Source organism: Odontesthes bonariensis, chromosome 3 (genome assembly GCF_027942865.1).
Source record: "Odontesthes bonariensis isolate fOdoBon6 chromosome 3, fOdoBon6.hap1, whole genome shotgun sequence".
NCBI lineage: Eukaryota > Metazoa > Chordata > Actinopteri > Atheriniformes > Atherinopsidae > Odontesthes > Odontesthes bonariensis.
Window position 1 is genome coordinate 30,150,681 of NC_134508.1, and position 16,794 is coordinate 30,167,474.

At 40.3% G+C, this 16,794-nt stretch overlaps 2 protein-coding genes across 2 annotated transcripts; one reads left to right on the plus strand and one right to left on the minus strand.

The window, feature by feature from the left end:
• Window positions 1-928: 928 nt before the first annotated feature.
• rbck1 (RanBP-type and C3HC4-type zinc finger containing 1) lies at window positions 929-7,949 on the plus strand. Its single transcript, XM_075461514.1, has 13 exons — window positions 929-1,128; window positions 1,235-1,282; window positions 1,628-1,772; window positions 2,013-2,109; window positions 2,302-2,500; window positions 2,955-3,109; window positions 3,529-3,702; window positions 3,974-4,134; window positions 4,907-5,003; window positions 5,526-5,705; window positions 5,814-5,912; window positions 6,277-6,420; window positions 6,583-7,949. Exons 2-13 carry the CDS (start codon window positions 1,243-1,245, stop codon window positions 6,661-6,663), a joined length of 1,572 nt encoding a protein of 523 aa, XP_075317629.1. The 5' UTR covers window positions 929-1,128; window positions 1,235-1,242; the 3' UTR covers window positions 6,664-7,949.
• A 165-nt stretch (window positions 7,950-8,114) lies between these two features.
• On the minus strand, window positions 8,115-16,131 carry tbc1d20 (TBC1 domain family, member 20). Its single transcript, XM_075461515.1, has 8 exons — window positions 15,701-16,131; window positions 15,314-15,499; window positions 15,009-15,089; window positions 13,913-14,099; window positions 13,655-13,756; window positions 12,039-12,180; window positions 11,292-11,470; window positions 8,115-10,335 (listed from the first exon to the last, which is right to left on the minus strand). The coding sequence occupies exons 1-8, from the start codon at window positions 15,750-15,752 to the stop codon at window positions 10,071-10,073; spliced, it is 1,194 nt and encodes a 397-aa protein (XP_075317630.1). The 5' UTR covers window positions 15,753-16,131; the 3' UTR covers window positions 8,115-10,070.
• Window positions 16,132-16,794: the final 663 nt, after the last annotated feature.

Genomic DNA, 16,794 nt, shown 5'->3' on the forward strand with positions numbered 1-16,794 from the left:
TAAAAAAGCATATCTGCAAAGTTTATAGCTTTATTTCTTTTTTTGTTGTCGTGTTTCCCCCCCTCCGTAACCTTAACCCCTTGCTGCTGAAAAAAAAAAGGCGGTTTTCACATTTTCGGATGTTTTTGTTGTATATAATGATCTGAAATGTAGACTTAATGAAGGTAATAAAAAGCTGGAGTTGGCTGTTCTACATTTCTTTACAAAAAAAACAACAAAAAAACAACAAAAAAAATTCATAAAAAAATTCCACACTGTTAACAAAATTGACAGTCATGATTTATGCTAGTGTGACCATATTTTCATTACCGAATTGAATTATTATTATTATTATTATTATTATTATTATTATTATTATTATTATGCTTGAAGTTGTGGTAGCTGTTTTCCACCGATTTTTTCAGATATTGTTTTCTGCCCCCCCAGATGACCTAACTGCCCCCCCCCCCACACACACACACATGCCATTCTGGTCACACCTCTGATTCAGCTGCAATTCAGTATCATACAGCCAGTTTATGAGAGCAACAAAAGTGTCATTTGTTCTCTCATGTGGTGCATCTAATTGTTTAGAGGTATAACTGATACAGCCATACAGGAGAAATAAAGTTGTCTTATTGTCATCAACAGATTCACGTGAAAGTCAAAAGTCGAGCAACTCAACGAGGCCAACTTTAGACAGATGCTGGCATCTGCTGGATGTCTGGAGTCATTGCTCTGGTTTTCTTAAAAAATACATACATACATAAATGTATCGTAGATCAATTTAGAATCAGATTAAATTCCAGCGTCTATCTGTGAGCTGATTCTCGCTTTGAATTCAAGATTAACATGCACAAAGTGTGAATTCTTAAGAGAAAGGTGAGACTGGGGGCGGGGCTGAAAAACTCTACAGCGATCCTTTAAATTTTTCTCTTCCTGAACTTGGGTCGGTTTCACTTTCCGTTCTTACCTGTCAGTGCCTGGAAAGCGAGTGATCGTCACAACAGCCAAAGAAGGGGAACACCCCGGGCACGGCCTGTAGGAACTCTTATTCTAGGCTTAGAAACTATCGCTATTACCCAGGTTGAGCGGAGGACTTGTTTTCTTTTGGATGCGGACTGAACCGCAACAACACAGAAAGAAGAGGTTGGATATGAGCACATGTTTTTTTTTTTTTATTGTTATTAACAACTCTGTTTAAGAGCTATTGCGATGTTTGCGCCATACATTTTTGCTTTACCTGTCGTTTCAGGTGGAATCATGGCCTCTGAAGTTACACCGAAAGTTCATTTGAAAGAGGGTGAGCTACTCAACTCGGTTTCGATTTTGTTTTGAGCGTTCTCACCTTAACTTAACGTCTCATTGCAGGCCCAGTGAGGAGTTTGCTCTGTGCTTATTATCGATTTATTTTGCCCGGGATTGTGAAAGTGGGGCTGATTAGTCATTAACAATCTGTTTCCCCAGGTCCTGCCAAGTTAAAGCCGTCGCCTTCTTTTTTTATTTGCCCCCTTTGAACTGTGTGTTTTTGAAGGGGGAAATGACAGAAAGTTGTAGACAGTGCTCCACATAAAAGAGCACCAACTATTATTTCAGAGAACTATGCGTACTGATAAGTCACGTGAGGATTTCAACTCTTCTCTCGCAGCAGAGGAACTTGCCCTGTCTCTGAGTGAGGCCCTCAGCAGCGGGGACACCGAGGAAGCTGTCAAAGTGTGCAAAAGGCTGTCCGAACTCTCTGTTCCAGTGTCGGTCAGCATCAACAGCCAGGTCTACCCGCAGGACACCATCAGGTGGGGAATGATTGAGCACAAGCATGGGTATTTGTTCGACTTGTGGCCATGTTTATTTGAAGTCTGGTCCCCTTCGGGATTTATCTGATGGATAAGGAAACAAGAATTCTAGTCATGTTTGGTAACAAAAGCTTGCTGGTGATCTATAAGTATGGGTGGTGGGTGAACATTTTAATGGTTGTTCTTCAATGAACAAGAAAAAATAAGCTATGACTCGTATTATCTTGCGTTCTGTTTTAGGTTGAAGGTTGGAGTGGAGGATGCTCAGTCAGATACCTACATACCTGTGACTGTGGTGGTTTCTTCTGGCATGACAATTGCACAACTTAAAGACAAGGTAAGCTAAAGCCCTTTTATTGTTTTGTTCAAATCTTGCCAGGTGCAACCTATCTATTATAACTGAACTTTTCCTGTTTATCGGCTGATTTCTGTGCTGTTTTCTGCCATGTATAATTGACTTCAGAATGTACTAGTTAACAACTCCGCGTCTGTATTTTCAAGTTTTCTCGTCTTCGTCTCACATTCACAGGTGAGCCATGACTTCGGGTTTCACCCGTCACTACAGCGCTGGGTGATTGGCAAGCGGCTAGCTCAAGACCAGGAGACGTTATACGGCCACGGTATCCATAAGAACGAGGACCAGGCTTTCCTGTTCATCCTCTCCGCCCATGCTGCTCATCTCACACGGCATCAGCAGAAGCTGGACCAGGAGCAGCAACGGCTGGAGGGTCCGTAACTCACAAAAACACACACAAACCCATGTAGAGGAGGAGTTGGCTAGTTGCAGTGTGACATCTAATTAAAGTGTCATTAACTCCATTGTTATTTGCTGTCCCCCAACAATATTGACAAAACAACCAAATATTGTGGGTGCATGCTTTCTCAAACATACGATTCATGTAGTTATGACAATTAGCACACAGCAGGCCAAACCTGAAATGGAAATCTACTCAGGAACAGCTTATTTAACCTTCTGAAACCAAAGAAACAATCCGATCGTCATACATTTCTTTTTTTATTTGAGAATGTTTGCTCTTTGATGCCGACTTTGTTCAGAAAGATATACAGTCCTCCTGTGATTTAAAAACGAGTCATAGATTGCTTATCACCTGCTTTGATTGCCAGTAGATTTATCTGGTCACTGTTTGCATTGAAGATTTATTGATTTGTGTCCATTTCTAGGTATCATGCAGTCTGTTCAGCTTTGTCCCAGAGGGCTCAGCGGAGGTGGTGGTGACAAAACCGCTCCTCCTCCAGAAACCGAAGACACTCCTCCACCTCTTCCTCCTAGAGCTCCTATTAATGCTACTAAGCCCCCTGTTGCTCGTAAGCCTCAGGTTAGAACACAGCCAGAAATTCACGACCCTGTTAACTGCTGGCATGAACAAGTGTTTTGTACGATGTGGTATTTTAGTACTTTTGTTTACACCTGGCATTAGAGTGCTCCCCTATTTGCTTATGATAAATAGAGTAAAGAGCCCACATTATGTTAATTTGCAAAGAGCGAATGTTAGTTCTCTCCATCTGCTGACATTCACATCGGACAACTTTGCTGCGGGATGTCAAATGTATGTATCTTTCACATGCACTGTTGCTTTTCATTGGTGGATATCACGTTGGCTGAGGAGTCTGTCTCTCTGTGTGTGTACTGCTACATTAATGTAGATTTACTTATGTGGCTCAGACAACCCCCTAATTAGGACTGAGTAATCTGAACCCTAATTTATAGCTTGTACCTATGTGTTTATGCGTGTAGTTGGGCTGGGCCTGTAAGATGTGCACGTATGTCAACAAGCCAACACGTCCTGGCTGTGAGATATGTGGAGGGGAGAGGCCAGAGGATTATAAGGTGCCGGACATCTACCAGCCAGATGAGGAGGAAGTTCTACGGATACAACAGGAACAGCTGGCCATGTTGCAGTATGAACAGGTGATGGCGCTGCCTGATAAAAGTCGGGCAGGATTTGGGAAAAGGTTTTAGCCGCATATCAAATTGATCTATAACTAACTGAAATGTATAATTATTTTATATAACTGTTCATCAGATGATAAAAGAATTATGAAAGATATTCTCAGTGATTTAGATGGACACTCCTGGGTAAAAAAGGAGGCTACAAGACATCTCAGCTGTTTCACTTTTTACTTTCTTGAAAAAGAACTACATAATTATCATAATTCATCTCTGAATCTTTATGATGAAGGTTCGGCAGGAGGAACGGCAGCAGAACTATTTGCGCTTGTTGGAAACAGAAGACAAGAACCTTATCTCCAACACCACGGAGACAGATTGCCCCATTTGCTTCTCTCCTCTGCTTCCAGGAGAAGGCATCGTGCTCAGAGAATGTCTGCACACCTTCTGCAGGTTTGAACGGAAACACCTCTGTAGCTTTGTCATAGGATGTGAATATAGGAGGGCTCTGATTTTTGAAGGACACCCTCGATTAGGTACAACCTATCCAGCAATAGTTGGCTTTTTGATATATTTTAACAAGCTAAAACAATCCCTACAGTTAATGCAACGATATCTGAACAATACCAAAAGAAAAAGATGTTTTTTTTTCAAAAACGTATTTTAAAAAGAACAATCCATAGAAGTAATGCTCTGCTGTTGGAAGCACACCTTTGGCGTCAGGACATAGTGATGCCACTTGTGAATAATTTGGACAGGCCTTTCTAATAACTGCTTGCCAGTGTGCTCCGCCACAGCAACAGTTAAAACTTACAAGCAGAAGACTTACAGAATTTAAAGGCAATTAGGACACCAGAACTTGACGTTCAAGGTTTAAATGAGCCCATCCGTCTCTCCTGGGGAGGTTGTGATTACTGGAACTTAATCCCCTATTTTACGGATTTGAAGATGAATTAATGAAGGGATGTGCTTCATTTATCCATGTGACTGACTTTATGTGTTATTATTATTTGATTTGATGTATTTTCTATTATAATTATCAAATTGAACACAAAATGTAAACCTTATGTCATTTGTGTGATTCTGTCACCTCTTATCTGTGGAAACTTCAGAAAATACGATGATTTTTTTTTTTCTCAACGTTGCTGTGAATTCAGTGCAATGTGCAGTGGCTGATATTTTATGTATTTATATACTTTTTATATGTGTGTTTGTCCGTGTTCAGGGACTGTCTAAAAGGCACAATAGTGAACAGCCAAGATGCTGAGGTGTGTTGTCCGGACAATTGTGACAGCAAGCTACTGGACCGAGAGATCATAGAGGTGAGTGGAAGCCCGGAGAACAAAAAGCGTCAACACAAGACTGCATGGTCCAAAAGCCACAATGTAGAACACTGAGAAACAAAAGCATTTGATCCGATAGAACGCACAATTAAATGCTATGATTGCGGCCAGATTTGATAGAGTTAGCATGTTAGCTGTTGTATGCCTAATGTGATATATTTTCCAGTCATATATGTCTGCATTGGTTGTTCAGACGAGTAGACAAACACAATAACCCCATTCCTTTTTAAACCTGACAGTGAGATGTGAAGCATTAGGCAGAAGTTTGCCGGCACGTAAAGGACAGATTTTATTTAAGCTGGGGTGGTCGAGTCTTTGGTTTATCAGTGTCCAGCACAAAAGGCTTTCGACATTCACTCAGTTGTCAGTGTTTTATGTTTAAAGCCATCCAACAACCTCGGAAAGTGTCAGGTAATTCTTTTCTCGGCCTATAAAGGTTACAGCCCTTTGTATGTGACCTTTCGCTCTTCCTCTGTTTCTTTGCTTTCATACTGAGGCCAGCTGCTCACAGAAGAGGAGCACCAGCGTTTTTTGGAGCTGCGCCTGAGCATTGCTGAGAGCCGCTCGGAGCACAGCTTCCATTGTCAGACTCCCAACTGTCGAGGGTGGTGCATCTACGAGGATGAAGTCAATGAGTTCCACTGCGACCTCTGCAATGAAATCAACTGCATTCTCTGTCGGGTAGCTTGATCATATACATTAACTGAAGAAGGCAGTGTGGTTTTTATGTAGTTTTTTTGTAGTAATAGTAGAAGAATCACACACAAAGACTGTTATTATTGTTTTCAGGCCATCCATGAGGGCATGAATTGTAAAGACTATCAAGATGACCTGCGTATCCGAGCAGAGAATGACCAAGCAGCTCAGCAAACTAAGCAGATGCTGGAGGTAGGTCAGCCTTAAAGTTCAGCAGTCCAAATCTACCAGATTTACAACATAAATCAACCCTCAGCATGGTTAAGAAACGCTTTGAGAACAGCCACAACTTTTCTTTTCCTCCTTAACTTTTCTAATTCAGTAACACCTCAGGTTTGATTTGTTACCTGGATTGATCACTTTGCTTTGTTTCAGGCCTTTGTTTTTTCTCAGGCGTATAATGGGGATTATGTAACTGTTGAATATTTTAGTATCTTTAGGCTTTTGAAAATACCACATCAGGCATCTTGGAATTACTTGAAGTGCTTTTCATATTTTCTTTTTGAGGTTTTCACGCATGGCAACCTACCATTTCTTTCCCTGTATTTTACCACAGAGCTTGCTGCAGAATGGAGAAGCCATGAAATGCCCACGGTGTGACATCATCGTCCAAAAAAAAGATGGCTGCGATTGGATCTGCTGTTTGATGTGCAAGACAGAAATCTGTTGGGTCACCAAACAAGCTCGATGGGGACCAAATGTAAATACAGATGCAATCATTTACATTGAGCCACATAAACACATTTCCCTCCATGTGTTCATGATGGCTCAGTGTTTAAGAAAGTTACTGTACTCTGTGTCATGTGTTTGAGCTATGCATCTCACTATCTTTTTCTTTCTTTCTATATATATTTTCATACAGGGCAGGGGCGACACATCCGGTGGTTGTAGATGTCGAGTCAATAATGCGCCTTGTCACCCTAACTGCCAAAACTGCCACTGAGCCAAGCACACTAATAAACACATACGGATGTGGCACTATCTGGAGAAGTTCAGGCCACAACTGATGCTTAACACTTTGCCTCAACACTGGTTGCATTATGTCTTTTGATCTCAATAGCAGCATGGGGATAGGACTCTGTAGTAGTCATGCTGCTCAACCATATTTCTTCTTTGACAACAGATTAATGGAAATACTGACGCAGAACAAGCCTTCAAATTTATCTTCCACACCGTCTACAGATATTAACCATCTTTGTGCGAAAATAACAGCTTTACAGGGACTTTTACCATAATGTTGATTATTTTATTTTTTTTTTACATTAATGCATTGTAACATTCTGACCTTTTGCTACCTTTTTGAACATAATTCAGTGTGATGGCATGTTGACTCATACTTTGCTCAGGGCAAGCAACTCAAAGTCATTTTTGTAAAAGTTCTACACGGAAATGCAAGAAGAGGCTTATATGCCTGTATAGTCAATTAAATTGTCTCTCTTTCAGCAAACAACATCCTATATAAGGACTATGCAGTGTGTGGCTACAACTAATTAACAGCTAACAGTCATTTTGATTTATTAATGATTTATCACTTTTCCACCCGTGCAACAATTGCACGAGACAAAATTTGTTCTGTTTTCCAAACTTAACTGAGCTGAAGGTTTTTTGAAGTTGTAACCAGTTTATGTTTGTGCTTGATTTGTGACTAATTATTGATTTGGTTGTTAAAGGTGTTAGCGATTTAATTATCTGACTGTTTACTGGTCAGACTGTGGTGAAGGATGCCATTTTGAAGTGTTTACAATGTATGAATGTTTTTCATAGTGCAACCAGGCTGCTCTGATGCACTAACCTACCTTAAGGTATATCAGTGGAAATGGTGATATGTTTTAATCAGTTCTCTACCTGTATGTTTTATGTGTCTGCTTCGAGAACTGTGGATATGTATTACAACAAAAACAATGTGTTCTGTATCGATAAAGCTTACGTGTTCGATCTCTCGTGTCATGATTTAGAAAGTTGGTTTTGGAATATGGACTCAAGAGATATTGTAGTTAAGGATTACCTCGCACCTTAACTACGCCATATTAATCCCTCTGTCCAGTTAAAAAAAGCATGTACTAATTATACTGTAGAATTTTTTTCCTAACCATATGGAAACAATGCAAGTGATGTATTTTAATTTTAACAATCTGGAGCCAATAGCAGACTATGCTGGGATTGTACCACAATAAAATGTACTAAGAAGCTCAATAAAGTGGTCTGACAGAGGCTGGCGCTGACAGTGGGGACCTGAATCAAACTCTTTTGGTAAAACTTAACATCTATGCCTGATAGGAACAACTTAAGCATTAGTGTAAAAGCTCAACATGAGAGGTGCCAAAGAATAATATGATATAAAACAGAATAATAATAAATATATATGTACTGAATATGCAGTCCAGACAAATAGAATAAACAATATCACTCTAGTTTATTAGCATTGCATTGTACAACTTAACATTAGTATGAGTTTAATTATAACAAAATAAACATAAAAAGGCAGATAAATCATTTAGTGCAATGGCGATACATGGATACCACTAAGTGCAGATGTGTGACGCATTATACTAGTGGTGAACAGCTGTGCTCTCAGGTACCCAAGACTGTTCTTGGTGCCAGGTCACCTTCATTTTGATTAGCCTTCATCAGCTCTAGCTGTGGTTTACTAAAAGGGTGACAAACTGTTTAGTGTTTTGCTCTGATTTTAGATAGAAACATCTCTCCACATCACTGTGGTGACTAACTGAAGTGCAAAGTTGTTCGCTGACTACTTGTGCCATCAACTGCAGGCGACCTGCAACTCAGGGACCATAATTGTGAAGATATATGTAAAGCAAAAGACATTAAAAAAAAAAATAAAAAATAAAAATCAAAGAAAAGTTCAATTCACCATCTTCTCACAAGCCAATTGCGCTGTATTTACTGTTAAGGGTATGCAGGTGAGTGCCAAGCCACTGAAACTTATGGAATCCCCCACTTAAATATACGACTGAATGATAAACAGCCTTAACTGTGACAGGACTGCAAATGCTGCTCATTCTATACTCGACACAATTCAATTTACACCGTAGCATATGCTCCAATAAAACTTAAGTTATGCTTAAAACCGAACAGCAGTCATCGGAAGGTTCAGATGCTTCTCTCAGAGAGGAACACCCTTCCAACAGAAGTGAGCAAAGCACCAGCCGAACTCAGTGAGTTTGCAAAACTAATGCATTCAGTGCAAAATGGGTCCCTCACTGTTCTAACTTTACTATGATTTTACATCCATTTATCCTACATCTAACAGTTTCAGTTACCAGGCATTAGGTGAATGAGTATGTAGCTGAATCCTAGGAATATAGATAGTGCACTTCAGATAAAGTGCCACAGAAAACATACATTAGTCATTTGGGGGCGTGGCACATGAACACAGAGTTGAGTATCCAGATGTTTAGGTAATTAGGAAATTCTTGTGAACCCATATCGATATGTTACACCGTTTATTTCCTTGATTGTGAAGGCTGTATTCCAACACTGTGGGTTTATCTCCAGATTTAACTTCTGAGGTACAAAAAGTAACACTCAAGTAGGCTAAAATACTTTAGTATCACCAATTAAATATGATTCCCAAATCACAGAGAAGTTCAGCTCGCCCCCACCACGAGCCAAAACTAATGTGTATGCATCCGATTATTTTCCTTCATTTAAAAAACACCAATTCAAGCAAGTTAAAAGGACAAAATGACTTTTGTCCCTTTAAACAAACAAAAAAAAAAAGATGACTTTAGTGTGTACAATAACTTGCATAACTTGAAAAATAACAAAATACAACATCTTACAAAGAGAGCATTCAAAGAATCCTCAATTTGGTCTCAGTCCTGGTATAAAATAGACAACATATGAATTGCAATCACACATACACACATATTCTCTCACGCTCTCTAAATTGGCAGCAGTTTCAAGTGTAGTGAGCCGATCAGGTTTTCAGCATGAATTTCTGTGAGCATAACACCATATCAGATATCTTAATACGAAATATAAATAAACTTTAATGATGATGATGTCAACAATAGTCCTCAGAAGCGGTCTCTTCATTATAACAAGAAGACTTCTTCATTTCAGGGCACTGCCAGCCGCTATTTTGTTGCACACTCATCGGGAATCAGAAAAGAGGCTGAGGCCTCACAGCCTCTATAAAGAGCAGGACGTTTTGAAACATCTTCGATGACAAAAGAGGAGCATTAAGATGTTCAGTTTAGTGAGTACGTTCCAGTGTTACAGACTCCACAAATTGTGGTTTAACTGGTCAAAGGGTTCTTGGAACCAGACCAACCAGCTTGATTTAGTCGACGACAGGAAAGGTGGAGTGTTGGGATTAAAGGCAGTTCAAGGAAATAAGTCCAGTTTGGGCGCCCACCCCAGAGCCGTATTGACCACAGCAAGCGCTGCTGCTCCTAAAGCCACCGTCAGACCCATCACTGCCAATCTGACAAACCGCCGTGCTGTTGAAGGTTGAGCAACTGCCCCTACTGGGCTCACTGCTGAGCTCTCCATGGCAGCCTGTTTCTGTCTTCGTCTGCGACGAAGAACTGAGTCTGGTCGTTGTTGAGTCGATGCAAGTTCAAAGTCCTTAAAGGTAGATGCTGCCATGCTTAAGAGGCAAAGGAAACACACACATGGAGACAGAAAAAGAAAGAAAGAAAGACAGACAGGGAAAGAATTAATGAAAGATCAGCAAGTGACCGCAGTTGGTGAGAAGCAGAAAAAAAAACTAAAATGTGAATATTACTTTAAACAGTATTGTGTAAAAGTCTAGAGCCATCCCTCATTTCTTTATACTTTGCTTCCAACGAGCCAGACTTTGTTCTAATCTTTCTAAAGTGGGTTTCTCAGGCTTTCTGAAGGTCTATAAACAGAATCTGAGTGATTTCCTTAAGAAGTGTTGATCCATCTACTGTTCACTGAAGCCTCATCAGAAATGGTCTCCATGGAAGGGTGACTGTCAACAAGCCATTCTGAAGGAAGGGAAAGGGGGAGAAACGGCTGAGCTCTACCGAATGACACAAGAACTGGACTGAAAATAAGTGACAACAGGTCTTATGAAGGGATGAATCCTCCCCAGAACCCAGACCTCAACATTATTGAAGCAGTGTGGGATCATCTTGATAGAGAACAGAACAAAAAGCAGCCAACATCCAAAGAAGAGCTTTGGGATGTCCTTCAAGAAGCCTGGAGAACTATTCCTGAAATTACAAGAAAGCTGGTCTAAGAGGGTTCGAGCTTGAGTTGAAAAACTAGGGTGACCATGCACCTTTTAAAGCCAGTTAGAATCGTGGAAACTGTGTTTTTGCTTTGTATTGTGCATTTCCACTTGTGTTTCCAAATGAAGGGGAAAAAAAATTAAATCACTGCATCTATCTCACGTTTCCCTGGCAATGTATAAAGAAATGAGGGCTGACTCAAGACTTCCGAACAGTACAGCAGAACAATAGACAGTGTTACACAGTACTGTGTGCAGTGGCAGAGAAGTGATGGTGACAACAGTGAAGCAGGTACAGTCCATAAGGGTAATGTGCTCACGTGTGCTAACCCTAAGGACTTCAGTACCTTTCATGTGCAGCAGCCTCTCTTGCCATTTCAGATGGAGGAAACTGGACAAAGAGGTCTCCTGCTCGGCTGATGAGTGTCTCGTACGGCAGATCCTGAGGAATCTGAGACAGCAGGTGGTGGACCATGGCCATATCGCATTCACACTCCAACACCTCCTCCTCTCTGTGCAGCACAATCTGCAACACAAATTACAATGAACATGTACGGACATATGTCTCACACTGACAGGGGCAAGCACTCACTATGTGTCCAGTTCATTTTTAGTAAAGGCTTTATCAACTTCATCAGACAATGTTTCGACACAGCCGGAGAGATCTTATCATTCTCGGGTTAATCAAACGATTAGCCATGTGTCATGAAGCACATTCAAATCATTACTGATATGTCACTCATTTAAATGAACACTGGAGAATTTGCAATTGTTCTCCTCATTGGCTCCCCTTAAAGTCGAGGAGATGCAACACTGCAGTATCTCAGCCCATGAGCACTCCAGCACAGTTTCAGGCCTAGGAATGTGCACAACAAAGGTCAATGTACTTCAAAATGAGTCAGAAGCACATGTTTAAGGTTCACAAACTACCCAAGTGTTGTTCTAACTGCAGATGCGGTTCTGAAATCATTCATTTAAAAAAATATATAAAAATCCTTGTTTTTACACAAACCTTAAGGACACGGTTCTATTCTGGTCAAACTTCCTAAACTATTACCTCAGAAAAAAAGGAATAATGAGCACAGGAAACTCACCACAGCAGCAAAGTAAATGGGCATCAATGGATGGCAGGCCAAGAAGAAGTCATACAACCGTACAACGTGGCGGAAGTCTGATAACACGTGGCCGAACCAAGTAATTAGCCAGCTGAGAGCGAAGACTGTACCCACCTCTGCCCTAAGAATCAGTGGATGATTTACAGTGAGATCAACTTGCACACACCAGTATGTTTTCTAATTGCGCATCTTGAGACATTGCATATATAACAACTGACTGTTTTGGATTTGATACAGCTATTAATTTGAGTTGCGTCATGAGATCTGACGTGAAGGCCGACTGTCAGGTTAGCCCTCAAAGTCAAGGACTTAATGACGTGTTGTTTACGGACGAAACTTAAGCTGTCATAATGGGATCAGTGTGCTGTTGAAGAACTGAGTACCTTCACTTAAAGTGATACTCCGGAGTAGATTCAACCTGGGGTCATTTGAACCGTGATATCCAGCCAAGTAGCCCACCCGCAGTTTTTTCGATATTGACTGAACATCAGCTGAGTTACAGAGTTATCCCGAATAGCTTCGTACAAGGGTTAATGGATCCTGGTCCGTATCTCCAAAATTACCACACTAAAATCACATGCCATGACACCAAACTTCTACAGTAGCACAAATATGGTCTGTACTCACAAAACGATGCATTTGGAAGTTTGAAAATAGTCCAGGAGTTTATTATTGTCAACACAAGCCTGATAGCTTCTCTGCTGCTAAAGCTGCGTCGACGTCACTTCCTTGCTCTGGGAGCTTCAAAGTAAGATGAGGGTTGATCTACTACTGTAGACAACAAAGTATATGCTATATTCTACATGTTTTTTTTTATGATTTTTTATGTTGTAGAGTTGTGAAGTTATTTTATCAATGGAGAAACTGAGCAGCCTTGCTTTGTTGTCTACAGTAGTAGATCAACCCTCATCTTACTTTGAAGCTCCCAGCTCCCAGAAGTGACGTCGACGCAGCTTTAGCAGCAGAAAAGCTATCAGGCTTGTGTTGACAATAATAAACTCCTGGACTATTTTCAAACTTCCAAATGCATCGTTTTGTGAGTACAGACCATATTTGTGCTACTGTAGAAGTTTGGTGTCATGGCATGTGATTTTAGTGTGGTAATTTTGGAGATACGGACCAGGATCCATTAACCCTTGTACGAAGCTATTCGGGATAACTCTGTAACTCAGCTGATGTTCAGTCAATATCGAAAAAACTGCGGGTGGGCTACTTGGCTGGATATCACGGTTCAAATGACCCTAGGTTGAATCTACTCCGGAGTATCACTTTAAAATGCTGTCATCTTTCGATTTGACAATGCTGAGTTTCAACGTTAATTTGAGCTTTTTCTCTTTTTACTTGAAAGACAGTATTATACACAACAGTGTTACAAGAGTAAAGGATGTCAATAAAGATTACCGTGTGACCAATACAAAAATCCCCCTCATTATTTTTTCTGAAAATACAAGCACAGAAATCCTAGATTTAATGTAATGTTATTAAGGTGGCTGACAAATCAATCTTTTACAAAGATTCTTATCTTATCGTAGCATAAAGTGGGAGATAAAAAAAAAAAAAAACTTGATAGGCCTATAATAAAATAACAGTCTTACTGCTGCATGAAGTCATGCACCTCTGGGTTGACCCTGTCAATGATGGGCATCAGATAATTAAGTATGTGTTTCGTGTTGTCCATCGTGGGATCCATGAAATCCCTGTGAAAAAGGACAAAACAAAGAGATCTGTACACAATCGTGACACTTTTCATTGAAGCACAGGGCCCACTAGGACACACTGCACACAAGCAAAACCAAGAGAGGGGGTTGCAAAATAAAGAACCTGCAGAGTTATTTGAATTCATGTTAAAGTACCTGAGGTGATGTGTGGAGAGCTTCTCTACGAGAGCAGTTGCCAGGCGCTCTCCCACGACCAATAAGAAGGTGACAACAATGTCGTGGTATCCTTGGTAATAATGCAGCTGCGAGTTACGTTTAAGAACTCTGAGGATGATGTCAATTAGCTCTTCCTGAAGACCTTCTCTCTGCTCGTCTGGCATACCTGAACACGTCCATTAACAATGAATTGCTGCCGTTAGCTTTTCAAAGTCTTTGCAAATGCTCTCCAGCGTCCAACTGAATGCAAACAATCAAAAGTGCAGCAAAATATATAAAGTCACTATCTCAGGAAAACCGGTTGACTGAGTAATCAATAGGAATGGATGGCTACATTCACTGCATTCTTCTACAGGTCAAAACTGTCGGAAATAAAGAAAAATAACTGAATTAATGATGCACATCCACGTTTTCAGGAAAAAAACATTGTGGGAGTCTAAAGACAAGCACCTACTTTTGTACATTTTTTTAATACTGACTGAAAAATACAGCATGGCATACTAATGCAATTTCGACCAAAAACAAACAATAACACTTTAACTTTAAGACAGAAAGAAAAAAAAAACTCCACTCAACCACTGACAAACATTACAAGCTGGCACAGATCAGAGTACAATGAGATTAGTATTTGTGCAGATCGGGACATTTTACGCCCTGCCAGAAAAACACTGTTGGCCCAACTCCTTTGAGTGCAGTGTTACATCAACACATCTTAAATACAGAAGGGATACTTGTGAAACAGCTTGGCAACGATTCCAGCAGTGCGAAGTTCACAATATGTCTGCAATCGCAAAGGATGATTGTGGAATTCTGTCTGAGAGCGGAGCCGACTGCCAGCAAAAATCTATTTTGTGGCCCATGAGCAGGGCAAAACCGCTCCTTGCTCCAACTTCAGTCATAAAACAAAGAATTTTGGTCTTTCTAAAGTTAAGTAAATCTGAACATCGAGGGGTGAAAGCAAAATTCATGACAGAGCTTTTGAATTGGACTGCACTGCTGTCCTAGTAAAGTACAGCGTATGTATATAAAGCAGTGATTATTGGCAGGTATTATGACAGATGTGGGTTCAACTCACCCGGCGGAAACCTTCGCAGCGAACGCTGGACATCCAGCAAGACCTGGTTGTAGTCTTTGTTGTTTTCCCGCTCCACTGTTTCTGGAAAGGCCATTAGAAAATACTGAAGATGAAATAACTTTGACTCTGCACGTCAATACTGGTCTCAACTAATCACTAATAACTGGTTTGATTCTGGGGATTAATAAAGTTGTTGTTGTTGTTTTTAATTCAAGAACAGTTGCCAAGTATTTCCCCTCCACAAAGACCCTCTTTGTTGCACACGTGATATCTGAAAAAGTAAGCACGAGTGGCATAAATGGTACCGGGCTCCTGATCCAAGAGGTGAGGAGGCACGTTGAGGAGCCTGGGCCAGACTTGACAGCGTATCTCATCGGTCAGCAGTCCTCCCTCACTGATAGCCATCCTCCTCAGAGTTGCTACATCCACTGGATTCGCACTGAGGGCCTGTGAGATGTCCGCAATCTTCCTCTTCCGTCTGGTGTCCCAGGCTAAAGCAAGCAAAAGCGTCTTTAATTTGTTCGTGTTGACTTTCAGCTTACACGTTATGTGACACATAGCAAATAGTAGAGGGCACATTTAGAAATGTTTTACTGACACTAAAAACAACACGAGGACTGCTCAAGTATCCACAACATGACAGCCCAGACTAGGGGCTGTTGACTTCACATGACATACTTGGTTACCGTTACCTTGCCTTCCATTCACCGGCGACGATGCACCCTGACGTCTAGGTCTCTCCATCTTTCTCCGCTTCTTTATGTTTCCTTGTTAAATATCATCCTTTTGTTTTGCTTGACAAACCTCGATTTAGGCTTCAATCTGGAAGCTAGCTAGCGGTCTAATCAGCAAGGGCAGTCTCATACAAACGCAGCCGGATAGTTAGTTAGCTATTGTGTTAGCTAGTTACAGAGCAGACGCCACACCGCCGTGTTTCTAAAAACGACATTTCCTGCAACATAGCCATCATTACACGGGTCACTGAAATGCCAAAAAAGTAACACGGGTAGGGCAACAAAAAAAGACTGCGTGTTTACATTGGCGGAAGAGACCAAGTATAAAAACGCGTTAGCTTCCTTGCTAAGAGTCAATGATGACGTAGGCTGGTGAGTGAAGGTAATGGGAGGGGAGGAGTGTACCCTCCTGACTGTTTACAAATATTACCAATAATCATGAGAACATAGATATTAACTGGGTAAAAGCTGATTCTGAATTCATACTGTTGAGTATCACGTTTCCGTTGTTTTAATTTCTTTTGTTATTATTTTTGTTATTATTACATCTGCTTTTGGACTCGAACTTCTGATTCTGATTCTGATTCTGAACTGTGGAAGTTTTTTTGTGCCATCAGAGTTTGAATATGAATTTCTAATATTGAATTTTTACAGCATCAAAATCAGACTTTGAATTTGAAAAACCAACAGTTTAAAAAAAATCAATTTCTACAAGCAAAAATCAGTGTTAAAAAAATCAGCATTTAAAAAAAAAATTCCACTGAATTTTTTTAAGTTTAATTTTTTTTTAATGTTGAATTTTTTTACACTGATTTTTGTTTTTAGAAATTGATTTTTTTTACACTGTTGGTTTTTCAAATTCAAAGTCTGATTTTGATGCTGTAAAAATTCAATATTAGAAATTCGTATTCCGTATTCAATATTGTAACAAAAATAAATAAATAAAACTAAAGAGTTGATGGGCATCAAGGGGAGCTTTACATTCATAAAGCTTCCCTTGGCATAGCAAATGTGTTTGGCATAAACGGTATTCAGATTACAATTCTGCTGCC

Bases quoted from the DNA above. Each gene is read 5' to 3' on its own strand.
- rbck1 (XM_075461514.1), top strand. From the start codon at position 1,243: ATGGCCTCTGAAGTTACACCGAAAGTTCATTTGAAAGAGG. The intron at 4,135-4,906 runs GTTTGAACGGAA...GTCCGTGTTCAG, and splicing joins TGTCTGCACACCTTCTGCAG to GGACTGTCTAAAAGGCACAA. The intron at 6,421-6,582 runs GTAAATACAGAT...ATTTTCATACAG, and splicing joins AAGCTCGATGGGGACCAAAT to GGCAGGGGCGACACATCCGG.
- tbc1d20 (XM_075461515.1), bottom strand. From the start codon at position 15,752: ATGGAGAGACCTAGACGTCAGGGTGCATCGTCGCCGGTGAATGGAAGG. The intron at 15,500-15,700 runs GTAACGGTAACC...TGCTTGCTTTAG, and splicing joins GCCGGTGAATGGAAGGCAAG to CCTGGGACACCAGACGGAAG. The intron at 10,336-11,291 runs GTACTGAAGTCC...TTGCCTCTTAAG, and splicing joins GAGGCTGCTGCACATGAAAG to CATGGCAGCATCTACCTTTA.